Source organism: Microtus oregoni, unplaced genomic scaffold (assembly GCF_018167655.1).
Source record: "Microtus oregoni isolate MIOR12 unplaced genomic scaffold, Mior012 000065F_ref0000479, whole genome shotgun sequence".
Taxonomy (NCBI): domain Eukaryota; kingdom Metazoa; phylum Chordata; class Mammalia; order Rodentia; family Cricetidae; genus Microtus; species Microtus oregoni.
Window position 1 is genome coordinate 7,082,420 of NW_024543875.1, and position 24,002 is coordinate 7,106,421.

The window sequence follows — 24,002 nt, forward strand, 5'->3', positions numbered from 1 at the left end:
TAGATACGAAGCACATGCCCCCCTCCTCTTAAAAGTATCTGGGCAAATTCATCTCAGTGACTTTGAATTGCAAACAGCGATCAGAGCAGGAGCTGAGCTGAATCTGGTGTGGGCAGTGTGGGCATGGCTAGGGACTGATTTCAGTAGTTTAACTTCGAGGGGGAGAACAGACGCTCAGATATAACGTTTTTCAAAAATACCTCACAGGTACAATTTTTGGCAACATGTTTTCTAGTACACACACACACACACACACACACACGCACACCCTGTAATAGGAAAGCAACATCTCTATAATTGGCACTTGACATGCTGTTTGCGTTGGGCTGTGGTACACCAAGCACAGATTTCCTGTTGATGGAAACATTTATCATTGTGATTGCCCCAGAGTGGCAGGTGGTGTTATCAATTACCTCTTCTTAACCAATAATAATATTAGTATGGTAATATCTTTGCTCAAGTGAGAACCAATTAGCGGTCACTTGTCAGAGCACTAAAGACACAAAATCATGCTGAATTTAACTCAAGGGAGTTTAAAAAAAAAAAAAAAGTTGGGGTAGGAAAGGAACCAAAGGGAAGGAGAGAGGGAGAGAGGGGGGTCAGGGAGTAGGACAAACAAAAACTAAAAACAAAATAGGAATTTTGTGCGGGGGAGGGGATGAAAGGATTCCGAAGGCCTGTTTTGTGCGAAGGAGCTAGGGGAATGAACGCATTGTGAACCAAATGTCAAGTGCACCTCTGCAAGTCTGTCTGCTGTGAATCCAGAGCCACATATCTTCCATAAACCATGGCTGGGAAGTCAGAACCAACTATTCAACTCCTCTGGTCAAGTCAATCTTGCAGACAGGCTTTCTGCTTTATCTGAAGAAATGATACAAATTAATCCAAACACCTAATTATATGTTCCATTAATGTAAAATATACAGTATTAATTTGTAAATAATATCATTAAGCAGACAAAATAATAACGTGTCACCTCTTAAGATGAAAACAACATTGCAAGAGGAAAGACAATTAACAAATTAGATTTAATTATAGGGAGGAAAAGCAACTTTTGTTTTTTCAATGGTGCTTAGGTATTACAATATTTTAATAGACAGCAGTCATGTGATAAGTGTCCATGTTTGGTGTGCCTAGCCACAGTGGAGCCTGTACCTCTTCTGTGTTAATCTAGGCACAGCCAGAGAGACTGCTTCCTGATTCATCTGCGAAGACACTCCACAACATATTGTCACTTTGCAATATACTGATTTGAATAAAGCTTCCGAGGCCAACCCTTTCCTCAAAATTTACTACACAGGGTGACAATGGAAGGTTTTCCACATAAGCATTGGAAAGCAAGGGAGGGAGAGAACAGGTAAAGAGAAAGAAATGTGCTTTTGTTTTCCAATTTTACTTAAAAAAAAAACCCTCTCCCTGATTCCAATCTTTGAAAGGTACACTTCAGAATTCACTTGAGTATGGCCCTTCCACAATGAAGGGGATCTCTGTAGGTTTCTGCTATACACAATGCACCAGGTCCTTTCCTCCATGTCTTTGAATTCTTCTCAACGAAAATTCCAGCTAAGTCAGCCTCAGGGGAGTTAGGTAGCCTGCAAGCTCACCCAGGCTTCACCATGACTCTGCCATGGCAGACCACCCTAGGCTGATCCAACGGGGAGACCCGGCATCCATGCAAGCTAGCTGGAGACGTTGATCAGCAATGTCCACTTCTGCGTGAGCCCCACCTGCTTCACTCACGGCTTAAAAATTACTCCACAACTCTGGAATCTAAGGGAGTGCTCCATTCACAAGAAGGGCAAGGGCTAAATTCACCTCCATTGGAGGGACTAGGCCGATCCTGTCCAGAACTACGCATCACAAAAAATGCAAAGCGAGTCTCCCAATTAAACAGTCACACTGGAAAGGAAGACCTGGGCAAGCATTTTGGCTTGCTAAAGAAATCAGGAGCAGTGGGCAGCAAGAGGGTGGAAGAGGACTTCAAGCAACAAGAAAAAGGTTAACAGAGGCGTAAAGTCACCCAGTGAAGGGTTGATGGGGACCGAGTGGTTGTGGGATCCAGTGGGACCCCTCCTCCCTAAAGGCTTTAGACCTTTGTGGGAACCTGTTTTTTGTTTCTCCCTTAGTTTTTGCCAACAGGGGGTGGGGAGAGGGAGGGAGGGTAAAGCAAATCATAAAAGAAGTGCCTTTTGGCCAGGCACTGGAGACCCACGACCTGTGTTTTCTCATGACAACCTTCCCATCAAGTCGCTGCAACTTTTCTCTAACTCTTAATTGTTCTACAAATTTTGCAAAAAAACCAAAATCATTTCACACATCACACCTGCCCTCCAACATAACACTTCCATTTTTTCCTCTTCTCTTCCTTTCTGCTTTCTCTTGTTCAAGTTTTGACAGTAAAAGTTTTGCCCCATGATTGCCCCAAAGTCCTAGTTGTAAACTTTTTGTCATGAAAGGCCTCTTTGCACCAGGCACTTGTGTCCCCCCTCCCCAATCTGCAGTCCTTCAGATCTTCACCGCATGTATAGCGACACAGACATTTCACCCCCATAATTTAACAGTAAACATGCCATCTGTGTGCGTGAGTGTTAAAACGGAACTCGAGATTTGGAACATCTTTTATTTGCTCTTCTTTAATTTTTTTTCCATTTAAATGAGTACACCCTCCACCAAAAGAAAAACAAACCAACCTTAAGGAATTATTTTTTTTTCATAAGTAGCTCTTAGGGCTGTTTGGAGGCGACTCCAACCTCCTGTGCGCTTCGTTCTTCAGCACAGTTCTCTCGCACTTTCCGGAGCCCAAAAGCTGTTGCTTCGTGGAACTTTGACTAGATGCGAGAAGGCGAACGCAATGTGGGAACCGGAGTATAGACCCGAAAGGCAGCTTTTGGAATGCTCGGCAAGTTAGCCAGCCTTGGGTCCTGTGGAAGGGGCAGGGGATTCCATCAGTAGGCAGCCCGCTCCCCAGCCCTGCGGGAAGTTCGCGGGTCGCTGGGCGTTCGGGTTGGAGGGTCACTGCCTACTTTCCCACCCTCCACCCACGAAACAAGCCAGGGTAAACTCCGGGAGGCCATCTGAGCCGAAGTTTTGCACTCTTGGTCACTTGCACCGGCAAAAATAAGAAATTTAAGAAATAAAAAAGAGGCATGCTGGGGAGAAGGGCATTGGAGCTGCTGCGGCGAGGCCTGGGGCACATCCTGGTGGCAGCTCCGGGACGGAGGACGCACGCGGATGCGTGTGCTCGGTGTGGTGGGAGAGCGCGCGAGTGAGCGCGCGGGAGCGAGGCCGCGTTCGCGTGACCGCGGGCGGGGAGACCGGTGCGGGGAGCGCGCCGCGCCAGCTGGCCAGGGTGCCAGGCTGGCTTAGACGTGCGCGGCCACCTCACCTGCCCCCCAAGTCACCCCCGAAATCCCAACAACTCGCGGCCCGCTCGCCGGACTTTGGTGGACTTGGAACTTTGAGTCGCACTCGTTGCCCACTCTGCGGGCCCGGACAGTTGGCACTGGGGCCACAGAACCAGCGGGCACGGGAAAAGGGGGGAGGCACCGAAGTCCCGCTGCCCCCTCCCTCCCCTGGACTTAAGAAGCAGTCCGCCGTGGGGAGGCCCTGGCAGGCGGGCGCGGAGCCGTGGAGGCCCTAGTGGTGGCGGCAGGCGGGGCGGGCACTCAGAAGTCGGTGGGGACCGGAGGCGGGGGGGGGGGGGGGGGGGGGGCAGCAGAGGGGAGGAGAACCCAGGGAGGGGAGGAGCCGCGCGGCCCGCGCCGCTTCCGAACCGGAAAGTTGATCTTGCCGAAGTCCCGCCACCCTAGCGTGCGCACTCCGCTCCGGCCTCGAGCCTCTGAGCCTGGCGGGCCGCCGGAGGACCCCGCGAAGTGGACAAGAGCCGGGAGAGAAAGTCCGGAGACAGGGACACCTGAGCCGGAACGGGCCGGGCGAGCTGAGCGGCGCGGCGACCCGCTGCCGAGGAACATAGGCTGTCGGCCGGCCGACCCGGAGCGCAGGCGGTGCGACGCCCGATCGGCCGGAGCGAGACAAAGGCGCCGGGCCGGAGCCCTGCCCGCGGCCGCTCGCTCCGGGAGGGGCCGCCCGGCGGCGGCGGGGGGGGGGGGGCGCGGGCGACGGCGCAGGCACTCTATAAAGGGGCGAGCCCGGCGCGCCGGCGGAGACGGCGCCGCGCGGACGCCACCAAAGTTTGCAGCCTGCGCGGCGCGGAGGGTTCGTTGCCACGGTCCGCACCCCACCCCGGCCCGCCGAAGCAGCACCTGGGCAGTCGAGGAGCGCGGCGCCCGAGCGCGGTCGCCGGAGCCAGAGATGTGAGCGGTGTGGGGCAGCGCGCACCCAGGTCCGCAGGCGCCGCGGCCCCTCCTCGCCAGCTCGGCTGCTAATTGCGAGAGCGGCCTCATTTGCATAGGCCGCCGGAGTCCGCTGGAGGCCGGCCAATCGGCGCGGCCCTCCGCTAATGGACATGCATTATTCACCAGCCTAATTGCTCAGCCCCATGCGCGGCCCGCGCAGCCGCCGCCACCGCCCCGCGCCCCACGCCCCGCGCCCGCCCGGCTACCCCGCGCCCACCCCGCGCTGTCCCCGCCGGCCACCCCGCTGATGCCGCTGCCCCGCACGGGGCCGGAGCGCCGCTAGCAGCATGTCTCGGCGCAAGCAGGCCAAGCCCCAGCACCTCAAGTCGGACGAGGAGCTACCGCCGCAGGACGGGGCTTCAGAGCACGGTGAGGGCCGGGACCTCAGGGTGGCCCGGAGTTCTGGGGCGCCCACTCAGGTTGGGAAGCGCGGGCGGTGGGAGCGACTGAGCGCATCTTGGAGTGGGAGAAAGTTCCCTGGTTCCCGTGAGCGAGTGCTAGCTAGGAGTCCGATCCCTTGGCCAGTCTGGCCAACCGGTACTCCGTCGAAGCGCGCGGCGCAGAAGAGTTGCGGGCCAAGTAAACTTGGCTCTGCCGCTCCGATTTGAGCTGCGCGCCGACTGCGCTGAGGCCGGGCCGGCTCCAGGATGGACCGGAATCGGCTGGGCCGGAGGCGGAGGCCAGCACGCCGAGAGCGGGCGGGAGGTCGTGGGGGGGGGGGGGTCCGGTCCGCGCTGCCACCCTTAGCTGCTCCTGATCTCTGCGCCCCCACCCTGCTTCAGCGGGCCCGGAGCCTCCAGAAGCTCCGGGACCCTGGGCTAGCTTAGTACTGTCCCCAGGGCGGGCTCAGCAGCGGGGAACGCGCCCAGGGCTCACCTACCGCTGGACGCGGGCCCTGGAAGCCGCCGCCTGGCCAGCTTTGTTCGGCACCGCGCGTCCTGGTGCCCAGCCGGTGCTCGTCTGGAGCCTACCCGGGGCCCCAACGCCACCTCGGTGATCCCAGTCTCTGTTGCCTGTCCCCGATACCGCCAGGAGGCCGCCTCGGGTGACCCTTGGGCCGCGAACCCCGCGGTGTCCCAGAGCGTTGACAAATCCAATCATCCCTTTCGGAAGCAAGTGGGAAGTAAATGTCTCTTGGCCTTTCCTTAATGGCCGACTAGGGAATTGTGGGGCGCGAGCACAGCTGTTTCTTTCGGGGGCTAGTGCGTGCATGCGTTAGGACCTCAGCACGTTCCTGGCGGAATCCAAGTTTTCCCTTCGGCCTTTTCGTACTCTTTTTGGATACACCGAAATCGGGGGATGGAGATACCTTCAGTTACTTCGCTGGTAGCAACTTCCTCTTCGAACCATCTAAAAGTGCAGGGCAGGCGCTACGGAAGATGCGAATTTAGTGTGGTTGAACTTTGGCACCCTAAAGTTTATGGCACCCTGAATCCTTGAGCCCTGGGTGCCAGTTTTGGCGCTCCTTACCAGGGTCCCCAGGGCGCCAGCAAGGAGGCCGAGGAGGGGCGGCCGCATATGACACGTACCCCCCCCAACTAGTTCGAGGTGGAATAATTTATTCCTTAAAAGCCAACTTTTATGATCAACCTATTGTAAATTGTTTAGATGTAGATACTAAATAATCTTTTAACTAAGATTATACCACCTTCCAAAAAAATCAAACTCAAAACCCTAGCATATAGGCGGAATTTAAGGGTTTAACATACAAGCGTTAAAGTTTTACAAAGCATGCAAGTCGCAGTAGAAAGTGAGAAAATGCCCACAGCAGCCCAGGGATGAATTAAATCAAATGGGACTCGTTGGGTCTTTTTGTTGCTGTGAGGTGAGGGAGCCGGCAGCTCTGCAGCCAAGTCAGCCAAGATTAGAACAGGCGATATGCTAAAAAGAAACGCTTGCATATGTTGGGTAGATTAGGGACAAAGAATCTTTTTGTCATGGAAATGGATTTTTTTTGTTTTGTTTACTTCTTCACATAGAATTTCTCACACTTGGGTTGTTTTGTATTACCCTCAATGACTACATGATCAAATGAATGGATTTATTTCTGCCGAATGAGAAAGACAGTCTTTCCCTCAAAAGAACTACACTGCATCCCAGTGAGGAATTTTAAAGCTTCATTATTGCGGCTCCTGAATAGCTCAAAATCCGCTTTCACAGCCGCCCTAAAATGCAACAGTGTAAATACTTCTCCGCTTTGTAGGGTCGTTATCAAAATGTGCAATGTCTCCTTTTATTAAAGCATATTTTAATTAATAGAGTAAAACCTCATGTGTTTAACACTTAACAAGCTGAGGCACTGTTGTTCATTTTTAATTTCGCTTCAGAAATGTGAGTGTGGTAAAGTTAATCGTGTAAACACGTCGGAGGATATATAACCCGGACAGTGTTGAAAACCCCAGATAGTCAATTATTTACGAGTTCTCTTTTGAATTCTGCTCGCTGCTCTAATTTATTTCGAGACTCTCCCATATCCAGGTTTTCCATCCTTTCAGGACTGGCGTCTTTATCCAGGCTGTGTTTTGCACAGTGGTTCAGACTTCTGTTCCCGAGGTTGCCACAGTTCCTCATCATATTTTGCAACAGGCCAAAAATAGCCTGTCTGAGGCTGAGCCCTAGTAAAGCAAATGCGCTATTCGGGTTTGAAGGATAGTTCAGGCAAACTATTAAAACAAGTTCTTTCTGATTTAATTGTTCTGAAGCAGATTGTTCATGGAGCATAAAAGATACTCTGTTTCCTCTAAAGCCAAGGAATGCTCGTGCTGTCTTAACTCTGAGATAACCAAGAAAAGTAGTTTTAAAAGAAAAAGATAAATGGTTGTGTAAACTAAATTACTCCATTGTCATTTCAAATTTTTAATTCTTTTTAGGGGCACAGGAGACAAATGTGTGCTGCATGAAGTTCTAAGTGAGCTAAGTCTACTACAGTGTTTTAGAAATGGAGTAAATGATTCCTTTGTATCACTTTGGGTGTGACGTGTTAATTAAAGCACTAGGTCCATCCTGCAGTAAAATTAAAGGCTTTTGTTAATGCCATACAGGACAAATACCATATGTAAAAAAAAATGAGAATAGTGGAGAGCAAAGATACATAGTCATGTTGACTTCCAATAGAAACTCTACATTTTTATAGTTTATTTTTCAGGATTTGGTTTTTAGACAAACAATGGGAAGGAAAAAAAAAACAGCAATAGCTTTGGTTCTCTCCAGACCATAGCACTGAAGGAATGAATGACAGGTCTGAATGAAAACAAGCAATGCTTGCCTTGTGGAAAGTTCTGGAGTTACCTTGTGATAGCATTTTATTTTGAGTTACTGAGCCTTAAATCCCCAATAGAAACTGTCATTTTAAATTGCTTATTTGTGATTATTTCCCCTTTTAGAAATAAATGTGGTGCAGCTTTGGGGTTGAGTTAGATCTGTGCCACCGGTAATGATATCCTCTGAGCCAGCTCAACATTTTTGTTCTAAGAAAAACTCATTAAAACTTCCAGTGACAATGCCGCGTGGAAGCCCCACCACGAACTTTCAAGACGGCAGCCGTGTGCCGGCAAAAGGAAAAGAAAAGCAGCCCTAAAGATGCATTTCTCTGCCCTGGGAAAGTCTGTGTTTAAGGAAGAACAAAAGAATGTTGTAATTTAAAACAGTTTTGGGGGTGCATCTTCTTTGTGGCATCCACTACCTCGCGGTGTTTTTATTTCCTACCGGTGTACAGTTTATGGCGATCATAAAAATCTTTTCCAGTGTGGTGAGTCTGCGACCTAAGCACTAAGGCGTGGATTTCATAGACTGCTTAAGTTCAGGGAGAGAAAGCCACCCGTGCTCAGTGAAGGGATCTTTTTTTCTTTTATCTGTGTGTGCAGGGTTTGCCTCCAGCTCCCCCCACCCCCCCCCCCACCCCCAAGCCTCACATTTACAATTCAGCATACCAAAAGGGACAAAACAGAAGCCACTTTCTTACATCCACTGGCAGATTGTTTTCTCTGAAACATGAAAGGTGGAAAGTAAGTGAAGGGGGAGAGGGGAGGGGAGAGAATTTGCAAACATTCCTTTTTAAAGTAGCGCTCAAAAACTTAACCTGTTTAAAAATGCGCACTCCTAAAATGGGTGCCAATTAATTCCACTTTAAGAAGAGCTGGTTGTGAGGCAAGAGTTAGGGAATTCTTAGAAGGGCTTGCTCTAAACTTTTCAAAGCTAAGCGGAATCCAGGGTTTTTGGATGTGTTAGACCGCAGGGAAGGGAAAGGTGTGGAGGAGCAGCGGGAATTATTTAGCGTGCTGAGGATTTCTTTGTATCCAGAATGATGGGGGAAAGAGACAAAAGTGGGTCAGCTTTCATATTCAACTCTGCCACCCTTCTCCCGGTAGGCTTAAGAACATTTTCTTTGGGGATAGGGAATGCAGCAGACAGAGCCAAGATTTTTGTTCTGTGAACTGACCATCAGCTGGAATTTAGCATTCTTATGTGTAAGTGTTGGTACAAAGTCTCCTGTAAGTAAATTAAAAATCCTTTAGGCTGCTTGTGGGCTTTTCAGCATCTTTTAATACAGCGACATAGTTCTGAGTGCCATTTTTAAAAATAATACAATCAAGGAAGGGTTTCCCTTTTTCTGTTTTCCTTTACTGTTTTATTGGTTTCTCTTGTCCTCCTTGGTTTCTTGACTAGCTGCCAGTATATGAAACACCAGTGAATTTTAGACAATGTCATGAAGATGTGAGCTAATACTACTGCTGGTGGGACACTATTGTAATTACAATGTGTAATTACATGTACTGCACATTTCATATACAATCTATGTGAAAATCGAATTTTAGGAATTTCTTTAAGAAAAATGTTTTAAAAGTATTTTTTGGTTTTTTCTCTTGTAATTTCAACACAGTTATGATTTAAGATGCAGTTAATTGTATGACTGCCAAACAAGGCAAGGCATACTCCAGAAAGTGAAAATTACAGTTTTTTTTAAACAAAATAATGAGATGACCTTTATGCTTGAGACTAAGATTGATTTGTTTCTTAATTAAAGGAAGGGAGTTCTGGCCACCAGAGGAAGCTGATGGTACCCGAGCGTTTTCTCCTCTGAGGGTGGACCTTTTCTCTCACCTCAAGCCTAGTTTTGCCTGCTCTCTAGGAGGTTCAGCCCCTTTTGCATTCTTTGAAAGCCTGGTGACTTCATGGTATGGCTTGGAACCTTTTTAAAGTGTGATTCTAGGAAAGGTGGGTGGCCTAAAGCTGGCCGGCTTGCACCTTCTCTCCCTGAAGGTGAGTCCTTGGGAGTGCTGTAGCAAGCCTTTGCCTGCTTCGCCCTGCCAGGACGGCCACTAGATGTCAAGCTCATAATACAATTAGTGCGTGTGTGCTGTTGACCTTGGCAACAGGACTCAGCTCTGTTCTGTTAAGTGTGAACTCCGAGTCCGTGCTAACTAGAGATCCCATGAGTTTGTTCCGTGCGGTCCAGGCTTATCAAATGCCATCCAGTTCAGCACAAGTGTTTATAGCTCTGAGAAGAAGAGAAACTGGCTTGCTTTTGTGTAGCCATTACATCTTGAACGGTTTAATTAACCCTGTAGGTGCCAGGGCACTTTGTCCTCATTCCTCAGCATTACGGGTACTCAGAGTGGTCTCAGCCTGAGCTGTTTGATAATAGTCTTGTATAATTTGTACACATGCAAAGTCACTGGCATCATGGGGTGGGCGGTGGCTTTTCCAGGATGACTTTCTGCTTGTATGCAAATTTCTCCCATAGAAATGAAACAGCATCGCGAAGTCATGGCAGATGATGGAAAGGATGTTATTGCCTAGTCCAAGTGCCTGAAGCCAAATGCTCACAGGTGATCTCGGCCTCTTTCCTAGTTGTATGACTAGGGCTATTTCAACGGAGGCATTTTTGCACCAAATGCATTTTGCTTGCTCACTCGATCTCTCCCCCTCCCCCAACTAAGTGGTGGGGGGATGGGAGGGTTTGTGCATACTCTGTTAGTGGATTGCAATGGAATAGACACTTTCTAGGAGGAATGTCATAAAATGATGTGGAATACTTTGTATCAAATCTTGGAGTTCTCTGTACTTAAACAGCTCACCACCTTCACCTGAAGTGACTTAACAAAACCTTGTTTTCAGCTTGCTGGCTTCTGCTGACATGTCTCAGGTCTGTGCTTTTTCTGAAGCACAAATAGTGATGTGAGCGTGAGTATAGCATGGCAGCTGGATAAAAGGACGATTGTGCAAACTTGAAGTGCACCAAACATCTTTCTATCAAAGTCACTATGTGTGTGTGTGTGTGTGCTGCTGCTGCCTCAATTTCGTGTCCCATAAAGAGACACCTCACCTCACAGATTAAAACTGACCCAGTTTAAACAGTAGATGCCTGGGGCCTGTGCCACAGGTGGTCGTGACTTAACAAATTTGTGATGTGGACCAGTGAGTAAGAGGGAGCGTGTGGGTCAGTGCCACGCGCTGAGCATAGCAAGACTGCCCTCCACCGTTCAGCTCTGTGAGCACACGCGCTTTCCAGGTCTGGGGGAGAAGGACAGAAATTTTTCTTTTGCGCCTGGAATTTCTTCTACATTGTTAAACACAGTGGGGGTCTCTATTTGTCTCCTCCTGTGACACAGCTTGGGCTCAGTATGGCGATAATTCATCTTTCTTTATGGGATTCAAAGCTATCATAAGGAGTTAAAAAGAATTAATTTGCAAGAAAATAAGTGTCTCCTAAGAGTTTGGGGGAAACTTGAGAAATGCTTGCTACATTTTTTAAGAGATGGAAAGACAAAGAAAAAAGTAGAGCTTCCTGTCCCGAAGACCCACCTGGCATTTTAAAGTTAATAGTTAAAGAGGGGAAGTTTAACGTGCCTCCCTCTGTACTAAACAAGTCTGCCTTCTCCCATTGTTAATTGTGCTGAATTAAAAATGTGTAATGAAAATGTAGTGAAATAAAGGAAACGATAAATCAGCAATTTTAGTGCTGCTTTGAAATGGGTGAAATTCTTGACCCTTCTGAAAAGAGGAAATAAAAATAACCCTTGCTAAGAGCTGTGCATAAATATTTGTATAGAGAAAGCGTGGCATCTCAGATATCCTTGTGCACTGCAGTGTTTTTCACATGTGGCCTGGAAAAGATCGTGTTCTAGAAGACAGAGAAAGCGTGGTGCCGTTTTCCACAGCTAGCCAGGAGTGAGAGCTGTGATCGGTGAGGATGCACTGGGAATCGGCGGATTGTTATTGAACATGCTGTGTGGTCCGTGCGTGGAAAAACGCGCGTGTTTCTAAGAGGAGTGCCCTGAAGCTAACTGCCTTGTGGTTTTCTCTGAGGGGCTGTGGGCCTTCCTCTTCTCCTCTACCAGCCAAAGGCATGACTGTCACTCAAGGTGGAGTTAGGTACCCTAGGTTCTGAGATGACTATAAATCGGCCACAAATTTCCTATTCATCCTCCTCGGTGGAGGTGACTGGTTTCCAGGGTACTGAGGACTGTGTGGTCCTTCCCCAGTTCTCTTCACCTGGTAGCCACCTTCACCTGCTGGTCCCCAGACAGGAGGAGGGCCTTCCAGGAGGGAGATCCAACACTCAGATGGTGCACTTGGCCAACTGCTTAGCATTTTCTCTCCTCGGTGTGTAACTAACTGTCTGTAACCTTGAAGTACTGTAAAATGCCTGCATAGTCGCTGTGTAGTTGGTGCCAGATCTTATTGCTGAGCCACCAGCAGGCAACAATACAAGTTACTTTGACACAATTGAGAGTGTTTAGAATGCTTGTTTTTGAATCCTCTCCTCAAAAAGAGAGAGAGAGAGAGAGAGAGAGAGAGAGAGAGAGGAATAAGAACATACATTGCTAATAAATTTTCAAAGTTTTTTTATTGTCTTTTTGAAGCATGTGCCTCCCTGACTCTGGTTACCCGTAAAGTAAGCAATACTAACTAGTGGACTAATAACTTTTGAGCATGGTGGCCAGTTCAGAATGTTACTTAAAGAGAAGCATGGATATAGTCTTGGCTATACAGGAACGCAGACGTAAAGGACACTGGCAGCAATTTGATAGAATTATAAACTGCAGTCAGGATGACTAGCCGGGTTTACTCTTATAAAAAACAATAATATCAGCTTCACACATAGACACTGTAATGTATGCAGTGTCAAAAGCAGGTTAGAGTTTAATTTCTCTCACTCTCTTTAGAACACGTTGGAGGTCAGTACTTGGACTCTTTTGAGTCAGTAGACTATGCCACTGCAGAGAGTCCTGTCCTTACTGTGTTCAGATATTGCCTGACTGTTCAGCTAAAGAGTGTTTTGTTGCTTAAAAACATTTCAAATATATGCAAGCAATTTCAGTTCCATAGAGGAAACATGAGTCTTAATAAGTTTCTGCTTGTCTCTAACTTTTATAAAAGAGGTCTATTTTCATTTGAATTTGGAAATCATAGCCGTAGCTTGAGCATGTGAGACCTACCGTGTTAAGTGGTAATTCTAATTTATTTGCCCCAATAAGAAATGCAAATTGTTTTTGAAGAATTTTCCCCTTGATAACTGTAGTTTTTAAGATCACTCTTTTACCAAAAGTGAAATTCGTGATGAAGCTTGGCTCATAAGCAAATTGTTGCCAGGCTTGGTTTCCTTGGACTCAGTAACATAAAGAACTGTTAAGGATCCAAGGGGTCAGAATGCCTTTTCCTTACAATTTCCTCCTTCCATTTGGTGGAGGATCGTTTTACTTTGAACAAAATATCTAATGTTGAGATCATTGTCACTTAAGACTGAATTAAACAAAATGACATTATTTGGCAGAACGTGCTTATATATTCCACGCACACATCGGAGAGCTGGGAAATGCTTGTAATTTACCAGCCCTTGCTGTGGAGGAAAAATAAAATAAAATTACCTGAGGGGGCCCTTCTCAGCTTCAGTGCATCTGGAAGTGAACCCTAAAAACACCTAACACAGAAAAAACTAATGGGAATGTAAAAGTGCACATCTTTAAGGTGAATAGAGGTTTGTTTGGGTCAAGACCCCCCTGAAAAGCCTGGGTTCTCTGCGTCACGCTATGCTCTCTTATAAGGAAAATCTGGGAAAGTTCATTTGTGAAGGTATAACTCACAGTTATGTAAATTAATTCTCTCCACTTTGGATGCACTTTAAGTGATCTGAGTCAGCCCACTTTGCAGCATTCTCTGAATGCATTGTCCCTAGTGCATACTAAATATAGAGAAAAGGTATTCTTTTCATAAGATTTTGTTTGATTTCATAAAATTTAAAGTGTGCATGCCTTCAGTTTTTAAGCATTGTACATACTGTTCATTTTTATCTTCTTAAAGGAGGTGCCTATAGACAATATTTCAAGGCAGTAGCAATTTTTAATGTTTTGGCATTTCCTTTTTTCGAAAGTACAGGAATTATACTTTTTCTATCATAGCTTTGCACATTGGAAAGCAACTTTTTAAAGTCAGTCCCCTGCTTAGCTATTTCTGTGCATCTGTCGTACGGCTTAATGCAAATGAGCTTTCTAATGTCCGCTGAGGTACATATAAATACATATGTGTGTATTTATGTATCTGTGATGTATATGTTTTTAAGAACATTGTGCAGTTAAAGAAAAATCATAAATACATTTTTTGGCATTTTGTTAAAACTTTTTAAATTAAGTTACTGGAATTTTGAGGAACTCATCGTTTTTTGTTTTGTTTTGCTTATTCAATGATTAAAAAATTCTAGCCTCCCCCAGCCCTGATCCATGACCTTAACCAGGTTTACAATTAGTTTCACATACACTGAGCAAAGTTGAGCATGGAGTATTTGTTTCCTTAATGTGCCTATCTGCTATATAAATCGGCTGTGTCTTTGCTCCCAGCTACCCTCAACCTCATTACAGATACCTATTACGTTCCTTCCCCCATGCGGTAATGAGACTGCTTGCTGCAGCCTGCTCTTCGCTCTGAGTTTAGTTTAAAAGTCTATGGGGTTTATGGGCTGCAGCTCTGACTTCTTTCCCCTTCAAATGGCTTAGCCAGTTAAGAAAATGCTAATTGAATGCTGCTAATCATTTTTAAAGGCATGTAGAAATTACCTGGAAATAATGGCCTCGTGGAACGCAGCAGAGCAGCCTCAAAAATATTTTTATTTCATTTTCCAAGAGAGGAGCAGTGGGGTTTCCTGGACAAAATTTAAAAAAAAAACAACTCAGATTTCTCTGCTCAACGTTAACTGAATTAATCCCCCCCCTCCAAAAAAAAAAAAAACCTTAAAAATGTTAGAGACTTTTTAGCAAGTCCATGTGTAATGTCACCAGTGCTTTTTCGGATGGGACTGAAGGATGTTTTGTTCTCAGGCTCAACTTTGCACATCTAACAAAGAGCTGATTTGCCTGTGACATTTGCTCTGTCCAACAGATCTGTTGCTGTCGCTCCATCTGCAAGCTGGAAAAAAATAAAAACCCAGGAAAAAACAAAAAACAAAATAAAAAACGTTCTAGTCAGTGGCACCCAAGCTGGTACACCAAACCAGGTCGCAGTGGGCATCTCTCCCCACCACAGTGACCCAAAAAAGCCAAAGCCAAAAGTGTCACTGGGTGTCGATTTCTCGTTCCCATACAGCTATTTATTTGATCAGGTGTGAATTAGAGTTGTTCATTAAACACGGTTGTTATTCGGCACAAGAGGGTTAGGAGACAGAGGAAGTAGCTGCCTACAACAGTAATTAAACATGTGTAACCAATTAGAGGCTTTTCCACGATGGTGCAAGCATATAATTTGCTAAGTCTTTCTATGAGCATGGATGAAAATAGGTACAAAAAGTGTGTCTGACTGCAACATTCTCATGCTAAACATGTCAACATAAATGAACTTTAAATATATAATTCCTGGTTTGTTAACAAACCACTGAACTCTATTGGCTAATCACAATAACATGTAATTTCAAGTTCATTTCGCCAAAGAATATTGCATCTGACAGAGCCGATTAATTGTACTAAACATGATTCATTTTTAGGCCTAGTGTATATTGATAGTCATCTGGCAAGTCCTAAAGTGTAGAGGGCCTCTGCCTTCCAAAAGAGCCAAGAGGTAGGAGAGAGAAGGATACCACCATTAGGATCCGAAGAAGCGCTTGTAGTTTCTTTGTTGTGTTCACAAATCATAGTATTTAGCCTAAATTTCCTACGTGAAATAAATGCCTATTGATTCCAAAGGTTCTGGGGGATCATGTTGATAGGCACCGCCTCAGCTGGGCTTAGCGATGATGAATCCACGAGCGAGCGCAGACCACGCCGCACTGGCTTCCTGTCAGGTGCAGGTGTGTGGGAAAGGTTACGGCTTAGCTCGGCGATGTTAAGTGAACTGGCAGAGGCGTCTCTAATTTTGTTGGAAATGAGGAAGCCCATGGTAAAGGGGAATCCTAATGAGCCCGTCGAAGGCTGGCTTTGTACCCAACAGACAGGGTGGCTGCGGATTGTATGAAGATATTGGAAATCGATGGCTTCTATGGAATTTCATTAAGAAGCAGTATCCACAATTGATAGAGCCTCATAATTTGATGGATTGTGCTAAGAAAATGATTAGCTAGCTAGAAAGAGTCATAGAACACACACGCTGGGACGTCAGAAATGTTGAAGTGGGGTAATTTGTACAAAATAAAAAATATTGATTTTACTGATGTGCAAAATTTTGAAATGGAGGGCGGCTGTCTGGCTGATGTAATCTCTTGGTTTCCTAGGCGTCCCCGGGGACGGTGCTGAGGACGGGGAGAGCGGCAGTGAGAGCAGGAGTGGCAGCGAGGAAACCAGCGTGTGTGAGAAGTGTTGTGCAGAGTTCTTCAAGTGGGCAGACTTCCTGCAGCACAAGAAGACTTGTACTAAGAACCCACTGGTGCTGATCGTGCATGACGATGAGCCAGCGCCGCCCTCCGAGGACTTTCCAGAACCTTCTCCTGCCAGCTCGCCCAGCGACCGCACTGAGAGTGAGGTGGCTGAGGAGGTGGCACCCACGGAGGGCAGCGAGGTGAAGGCTCCAGCAAAGGAGGCTGAGCCCATGGATGTGGAGGCATCAACGGACAAGGGCCCTCCAGGCCCAGGTGTGCCCCCACCGCCACCTGCACTGCCACCACAACCGGAACCCGTGGCCTTCAGCATGCCTAGCACCAATGTGACTCTGGAGACGCTGCTCAGCACCAAGGTGGCGGTGGCACAATTCTCCCAGGGTGCACGAGCGGGCGGCACGGCAGGCGCCGGTGGAACCGTGGGCGCTGTGGCCATCCCCATGATCCTAGAGCAGCTGGTGGCACTGCAGCAGCAGCAGATCCACCAGCTCCAGCTCATTGAGCAGATCCGCAGCCAGGTGGCCCTGATGAGCCGCCAGCCCGGGCCTCCACTGAAGCCCTCGGCCAGTGCCCCTGGCACCGCCTCGGTACAGCTGCAGGGCCTGGCTCCACACACAGCTCTCCAGCTTTCCACTGGACCAGCCACTGCCTCTGCTGGCTCGGGCTCCACCCTCCCAGCGCCCTTCGATGGCTCCCAGCACCTGTCTCAGCCTGCCTCTGGCACAAGCACTCCCTGCAGCACCGGTGCTGCCCCCACCGAATCTGGGGCACACCCCGCCTGCAGCACTGGTCCTGCTCCGGGAGTTGTGGCCGCAGCATCCAGTACAGTGGGCAACACAGTGCAGCCCCAGAATGCATCTACGCCCCCGGCCCTGGGTCCCGGGCCTCTCCTCAGCTCAGCCTCCAATCTGCCAAACCCTCTGCTACCTCAGACTTCATCCAGCAGTGTCATCTTCCCCAACCCCCTGGTGAGCATCGCTGCCACAGCCAATGCCCTGGACCCGCTGTCGGCTCTCATGAAACACCGCAAGGGCAAACCCCCTAATGTGTCAGTGTTCGAGCCCAAGGCCAGTGCCGAGGACCCTTTCTTTAAGCACAAGTGTAGGTTCTGTGCCAAGGTCTTCGGCAGTGACAGCGCCCTGCAGATTCACTTGCGTTCCCACACTGGGGAGCGGCCCTTCAAATGCAACATCTGCGGGAACCGCTTCTCCACCAAGGGCAACCTTAAAGTCCACTTCCAGCGGCACAAGGAGAAGTACCCCCACATCCAGATGAACCCCTATCCTGTCCCAGAATACCTCGACAACGTGCCCACCTGCTCCGGCATTCCCTATGGCATGTCCCTACCCCCAGAGAAGCCAGTGACCACCTGGCTGGACAGCAAGCCAGTGCTGCCCACTGTGCCCACATCAGTAGGGCTGCAGCTACCCCCAACTGTCCCTGGCACCCACAGCTACACCGACTCCCCCAGCATCACCCCCATCAGCCGTTCCCCACAGAGGCCCTCTCCAGCATCCAGCGAATGTACCTCTCTGTCTCCAGGCCTCAACAATACTGAGTCTGGTATCCCAGTGAGGCCGGAGTCACCCCAGCCACTCCTCAGTGGGCCTTCAGCTACTAAAACGGAGCCAGTCAGCCTGCCTTGCACTAGTACAAGGACGGGGGATGCCCCTGTGGTGGGCGGGCAGGTCAGTGGATTGCCCACTTCAACTGCCACCACTGTCACAGACAGCACCTGTGCAAGCCTCGGGAGCCCCGGTCTTCCGGCTGTTTCTGACCAGTTCAAGGCCCAGTTTCCTTTCGGCGGGCTGCTTGACTCTATGCAAACGTCAGAGACCTCGAAACTGCAGCAGCTGGTGGAGAACATCGATAAGAAGATGACTGACCCAAACCAGTGCGTCATCTGCCACCGCGTGCTGAGCTGCCAGAGCGCCCTGAAGATGCACTACAGGACACACACCGGGGAGCGGCCCTTCAAGTGCAAGATCTGTGGGCGCGCCTTCACCACCAAGGGCAACCTGAAGACGCACTTTGGGGTGCACCGTGCAAAGCCCCCACTCCGAGTGCAGCACTCGTGCCCCATCTGCCAGAAGAAGTTCACCAATGCCGTGGTGCTGCAGCAGCACATCCGCATGCACATGGGAGGGCAGATCCCAAACACGCCGCTGCCCGAGGGCCTGCAGGAGGCCATGGATGCCGAACTGCCCTTTGACGAAAAGAATGCAGAGACCCTCAGCAGCTTCGACGATGACCTTGATGAGAACTCCATGGAGGAGGACTCAGAGCTGAAGGACACGGCCAGCGAGTCATCTAAACCACTTCTCTCCTATTCGGGGTCCTGTCCGCCCTCACCCCCATCTGTCATCTCCAGCATTGCTGCCCTCGAGAACCAGATGAAAATGATCGACTCGGTCATGAACTGTCAGCAGCTGGCCAGCTTGAAATCAGTGGAAAACGGGTCTGGGGAAAGTGACCGCTTGAGCAATGATTCCTCATCCGCGGTAGGTGACCTGGAGAGCCGCAGTGCAGGCAGCCCCGCTCTGTCTGAGTCCTCATCCTCCCAAGCTCTGTCGCCAGCTCACAGTAATGGTGAGAGCTTCCCTTCCAAGTCACCAGGTCTTGGCCACCAGGAGGATCCCCAGGAGATCCCACTGAAGACTGAAAGGCTGGAGAGCCCACCCCCCGGCCCAGGAAATGGAGGTGCCCTGGACCTGACAGCGGGCCACCCTGGGCGGCCACTCATCAAGGAGGAGGCCCCTTTCAGCCTGCTGTTCCTGAGCAGAGAGCGGGGTAAGTGTGTGAGCACTGTGTGTGGTGTCTGTGGCAAGCCCTTTGCTTGCAAAAGCGCGTTGGAAATCCACCACCGCAGCCATACCAAGGAGCGGCCATTTGTCTGCACGGTCTGCAGGCGAGGCTGCTCCACTATGGGTAACTTAAAGCAGCACTTACTGACACACAAGTTGAAAGAGCTGCCTTCTCAGTTTGACTCCGACTTTACTCTAGGTCCCAGCCACAGCACACCTAGCCTGGCCTCCAGCCCCGCGCCCACCATGATCAAAATGGAAGTGAACGGTCACAGCAAGGCCATCGCACTGGGTGAGGGCCCAGCCCTACCAGCTGGAGTCCAGGTCCCCACTGGGCCCCAGACAGTGATGAGCCCTAGCCTGGCACCCATGCTGGCACCCCCACCACGACGGACACCCAAGCAACACAACTGTCAGTCATGTGGGAAGACCTTCTCCTCCGCCAGTGCCCTGCAGATCCATGAACGCACCCACACTGGGGAGAAGCCCTTCGGTTGCACCATCTGCGGCAGGGCCTTCACCACCAAGGGCAATCTCAAGGTAAGAGGGCCACAGGCCTGAGGCTATGGCCAAGCCACATGGCCCCTGTGGATGGCTCTGCACCCCCTGTCTAAGCAGAGATTCTGTCTTCACACTCTTATGTATGTATACACATGTGTGGAATGGGTTGGTTGTACATGTATAGTATGAGTGTATATAGTATGTGCTTGTGTATACATGTGTGTATATGAGTAATGAATATATGCACATGCATGTACACACACTCAAAAAAAGTGCATCTCATTTAAATAGCAGTAAGTGAGTCCATGAGGCTCATGTCTACCTGCTCTCCCGATGGTATCAGCCTGCTCCAGAGCCTCAGGTCATAGCAGACACTTGGTGAGCAGGCCCAGGATTCAAAGCTCTTGAATCTTGGTCCTTAAACAAAATGAATTTGGTCCTTAAACTTTAGCACAGAGCAAAATGAGACTTGTTCTGTGAATGTTCTGTTGTCTGTGTGGCTACAGACAGGGCCCTGGGAGGGGAGGGACACCAGGTGAGAGGTTTCCCACCGTGTGAAGCCTGCTGAAGACCAGGTACAGATGGGTGTTCTCACTGACTGCTGGCAGGTGCCGCAGGCTCCCCGTTCCAGGCTTCAGCCAAGCAGACACCACCTTTGCGGGGCTAAAATAGTTCCTCTCTAAAGAAAGCCAGGGGCCAATCCCTGTGGTTTCTGTGCTGGACCAGTGCTGATGGAACAGGAGCATCCTGAGGACCCTGCGCTCTGGCTGGCCCACGAGGTCTTAGTGCTCTCTTTTCTTGTTTGAAAGAAAGCAAGAGAAGAGGACAGTCAAAGAGTTCAAGTTTAAGACCTTTTACAAGCTTGAACATGGACTTGGGGTGGGGACTGAGTCTAGTCTGCTTGGTGAGTTCCAGGCCTGTAGCAGACCCTACCTCCCCCTACCCAAAAAAGGTGTAGTATGATTGAAGAATAACCAGAAGTTGTCCACTGACCTCCAAATGTAGACACTGAGGTGGGGATGGATGAAGCAGTGGAAAGGTCCTTTATCCTCGAAGCTCTAGAACCTTCTCGAGCAGTCTTGAGGGAGGGGATGTTGGTGTCTAACAAGTTTGTCCATTTACATGCTGGTTGTGCTTTTTAGAGTCACAGAATGTGATACTGCGTATATTGTACAAGGTGCCCAGGAGAGCCCACCTAACTGCATTCTGTTGCCCCCATGCTAATGCTTAGAATGCAAATAAGTCACACGAAACATTGAAACCAAGACACTGCTGCCTGTCAGTTCTAGACTCGCTTACTTGTGGCTTGTTTCTCCGTGTCTCCCACAGGTACACATGGGCACCCACATGTGGAACAATGCACCTGCAAGGCGTGGCCGCCGCCTGTCTGTGGAAAACCCCATGGCCCTGCTCGGTGGTGACGCTCTGAAGTTCTCTGAGATGTTCCAGAAGGACCTGGCGGCTCGGGCCATGAACGTTGACCCCAGCTTTTGGAACCAGTATGCTGCTGCCATCACCAATGGACTTGCCATGAAGAACAATGAGATTTCTGTCATCCAGAATGGAGGCATTCCTCAGCTCCCAGTAAGTCTAGGCGGAGGTGCCATCCCGCCTTTGGGTGCCATGGCTGGTGGGGTGGACAAGACGCGCACTAGCAGTAGCCCGCCCATTGTCAGCTTGGACAAAACAAGCTCAGAGACGGGAGCCAGCCGGCCATTCACAAGGTTCATTGAAGATAACAAGGAGATTGGAATAAACTAGTCAGATATACTTCAGACTTCTCCCTCCTGCTCCATCCCAAGTCCACAGTTTGAGCATCAGGCTTTGGACCTCACATGCCTGGGCTCTCACTAATGTTTTATCCATGACAGGAAATACCTGTACCGTGTGGCTGCTGTAAGGTGGCCTGGTGGGTGCCCCTCAGGGCATCTTCAACAGTTTGACTGTTCTTGAGAACTCTGCAACCTTTTAAGCAAATTTCAGACAAAGGCTTAAGTGCTTGGAAAACTGCCTTAGGAACAGAAAGAGCTCAGACCATATCTACTTCATTGCTCCTAGAACCTAGTGACCCCCTTGTGAGGGGGAGCAGGGTCCCCTGTGGTAATCCAGTGAGCTGTATTCCATGGTTTTGTTCAAATTCTGTAGGCACTTGAACTCTGTTTTAGGGACTCTTCATCTTGAGGAAGCAGCTCAGTGCTTCAAATGCTGTGTGTTATGACAGTCTCTTCGTCTATAGTATTTATGTTAAGATTATGCGGGTAACAGACAATAAAATAACCCAACCTTAAATGAGGATCTTGTATCACAGAATACATCTGGCTATGTGATTTTTTTTTAAAGCAAGAGTTGCTTTATTATAAATAAGTGGATTAATTAAATGCAGGCAAAATTGTGACGTTCTATTGGGAAAGATAGCATGCTTTTTGTGTGCAAGTACCTGTCAGTAACACCCCCCTCCCCTTTTTTAATTTAAATGTTTGTAGCTGCTATGTGAACGGTTGTTCTCTAGTGTGGTCTGTAGCCCAGCGGTTGATTGGGAACAAGTTACAGACAAGCATCACCGTAAAATGATTCGCAGCATTATAAACAGTTGTGAGTAAATATTTCGCATTATCGACGCTGTATAATAAAGAGGTAATGTTTGTATAATGTGGTTGCAAATCTTAATTTATACAATTGCACTTTTAGTATTTTGTATTAGGGAGGTTTGTCTATAATTTGAGAATTTACAAAAGATGTATTTTATAAATAGTACCTCGGTTTAAAGAAAATGGAGAAAAAAAATATGTCACAGTTTGTTTTGTCTTAAAGTTGAACGTGAGAAATCTATGCTGTATGAGCAGAGAAGCCACCAAGGCTTGTCGGCACCTCAATAAAATAAGGCCTGCCATTTCTTAAATTAACATGATTTATTTAACTTTTCTACAAAACCCATTGAAAAACTGTGAGCACCCTACCAAAACTTTGACAAATTAGTCTTAGTTCTGTGACATAGAAAAGGAAAAAAAAAAAACCAACAGAGTGAACGTTGTGTAGGTGTGACTTACTGTAGGCTCACCTCTTCCTCCCACACACATGAGATGTGACTGCCTCCTAGCTCTGGCCGTGGCGTGAAGGAGAACCGTGAGTGTCTGGCAGTAGTCAGTCATAGCTTTGACGTTTTCTGAGTCCATGATTTATTGTCTTTCCAAGAGCCAACACGGTGCAGTGTCCTGATGATCCCAAAGTCTTTGCTGATGACTTGTCTAAACCGCATGCAGTGAGCAGAGGCCAGAGGCAGGGAGGCGGGGCTGAACCCAAACTTGAACGTCAGTGTTGTGTGTACTACCTCATTTTTGTGCATCGCAAGCATGCTGGGATGTGACACGATGACCTTCCAACAGAATTGCTCAAGACGTAGGTAGCTGGGTACCTCGACAGGGAGTGGTCTGCGCCTGGAGGCTGAACCAGACAGTGTGAGACAGACGGATAGAGCAGTCACCTCAAACAACTGAATCAACAGGAAAAGGCGCTGCAGGGGAGTGACTACCGCTGGCCCGCTGGCCCGTGGCTGAGCAGAGAGCTTCTGGGGCTCGTTATCTGTTTCTGTCTTTGGAAATGAACACGGAACTCTCTGACTCTCTTTTCCACATAGTGAGGTGGAGTGTCTCCAGGCCATGCCATCTCTTGCTGGGGGATGGGACCGGGTGCTTCGGCTTTGGGAAAAGGAAGAAAAATGGCTAATGTTGCCGGGCTCTGGGCAGTTGAACGTCTTGTTATTTATCTGTGTCCTGGTGTGTTTGTCCCCACTCTCGGTTGGTATTTGGCACCATGTTAGTGTTCTTCTCTCAAAACGATGTGTATATAACTTAAGAGAAATGTAAAGCATTATAACTGAGATGGCTGAGGAAGGTGCCGTGACCACCGCCATTCTGTGTTCAGGGCCGCTGTCCCTCTGCGTGGTGAAGAGAGACACTATTTTTATAAACATAAAACCACGCGGGGCGAGGGCCACCCAGAACCAGCCAGGCTGTTTCATAGATCCAATATATTTTATGATTAAATCTTGTGGCTTGACACATCTACTGACTGAAATGGATGTCTTAGTCTAGGTTACTATTTTTGTCATATGAACCGAATAAAATGCAGGATGTCATATTATTTCTGAATTGTGTCCCCTGATTCTTCTTGGTGGAATTTGCAGTGCTGGTCACTGGTGGTGAACGGGCGTCTGTGGTGTTTTCCACGGGAAAAGTCAGCAAGGGTTGACAACATAAATCTCAGCAATGTCTAGGAGTAATTAGATTGATCTTGAAATTTTTTTTTCCCGTGCTGGGCATAGCGCCCAGGGCCCTGTACGTGCGTGGTGTCCAAGCACCCTGCCTCTCGTCCGTATATCCTTCCTCTCATTTCTTTTTTATTTTTCCCCAAATAAAAATAAACCTCACTGTGGATATTGTTTTCCTTCTGTTGTGGGAGACAATGCAGTAGAGATGCCTGCCGGAGAGTCCCAGCCATGCTGGGGACTGCCTTCCCATCATCTGCGCTGAGGGGACATAGCAGCTT

The 24,002-nt window shown here is 48.6% G+C and overlaps 1 protein-coding gene across 2 annotated transcripts; it reads left to right on the forward strand.

The window, feature by feature from the left end:
* Positions 1-4,642: 4,642 nt before the first annotated feature.
* Positions 4,643-23,435, forward strand: Sall3 (spalt like transcription factor 3). 2 transcript variants are annotated; one of them, XM_041640864.1, is made up of 4 exons: positions 4,643-4,724; positions 16,051-18,942; positions 19,156-19,496; positions 20,787-23,435. In XM_041640864.1, exons 1-4 carry the CDS (start codon positions 4,643-4,645, stop codon positions 21,216-21,218), a joined length of 3,747 nt encoding a protein of 1,248 aa, XP_041496798.1. In that variant the 3' UTR covers positions 21,219-23,435. The 2 variants fall into 2 exon arrangements, with proteins under 2 accessions (XP_041496798.1, XP_041496797.1); XM_041640863.1 differs by having other exon boundaries at positions 16,051-19,496.
* The last annotated feature ends 567 nt before the right edge of the window (positions 23,436-24,002 follow it).

Bases quoted from the DNA above. Each gene is read 5' to 3' on its own strand.
- Sall3 (XM_041640863.1), top strand. From the start codon at position 4,643: ATGTCTCGGCGCAAGCAGGCCAAGCCCCAGCACCTCAAGTCGGACGAG. The intron at 4,725-16,050 runs GTGAGGGCCGGG...TTGGTTTCCTAG, and splicing joins GGACGGGGCTTCAGAGCACG to GCGTCCCCGGGGACGGTGCT. The intron at 19,497-20,786 runs GTAAGAGGGCCA...TGTCTCCCACAG, and splicing joins CCACCAAGGGCAATCTCAAG to GTACACATGGGCACCCACAT.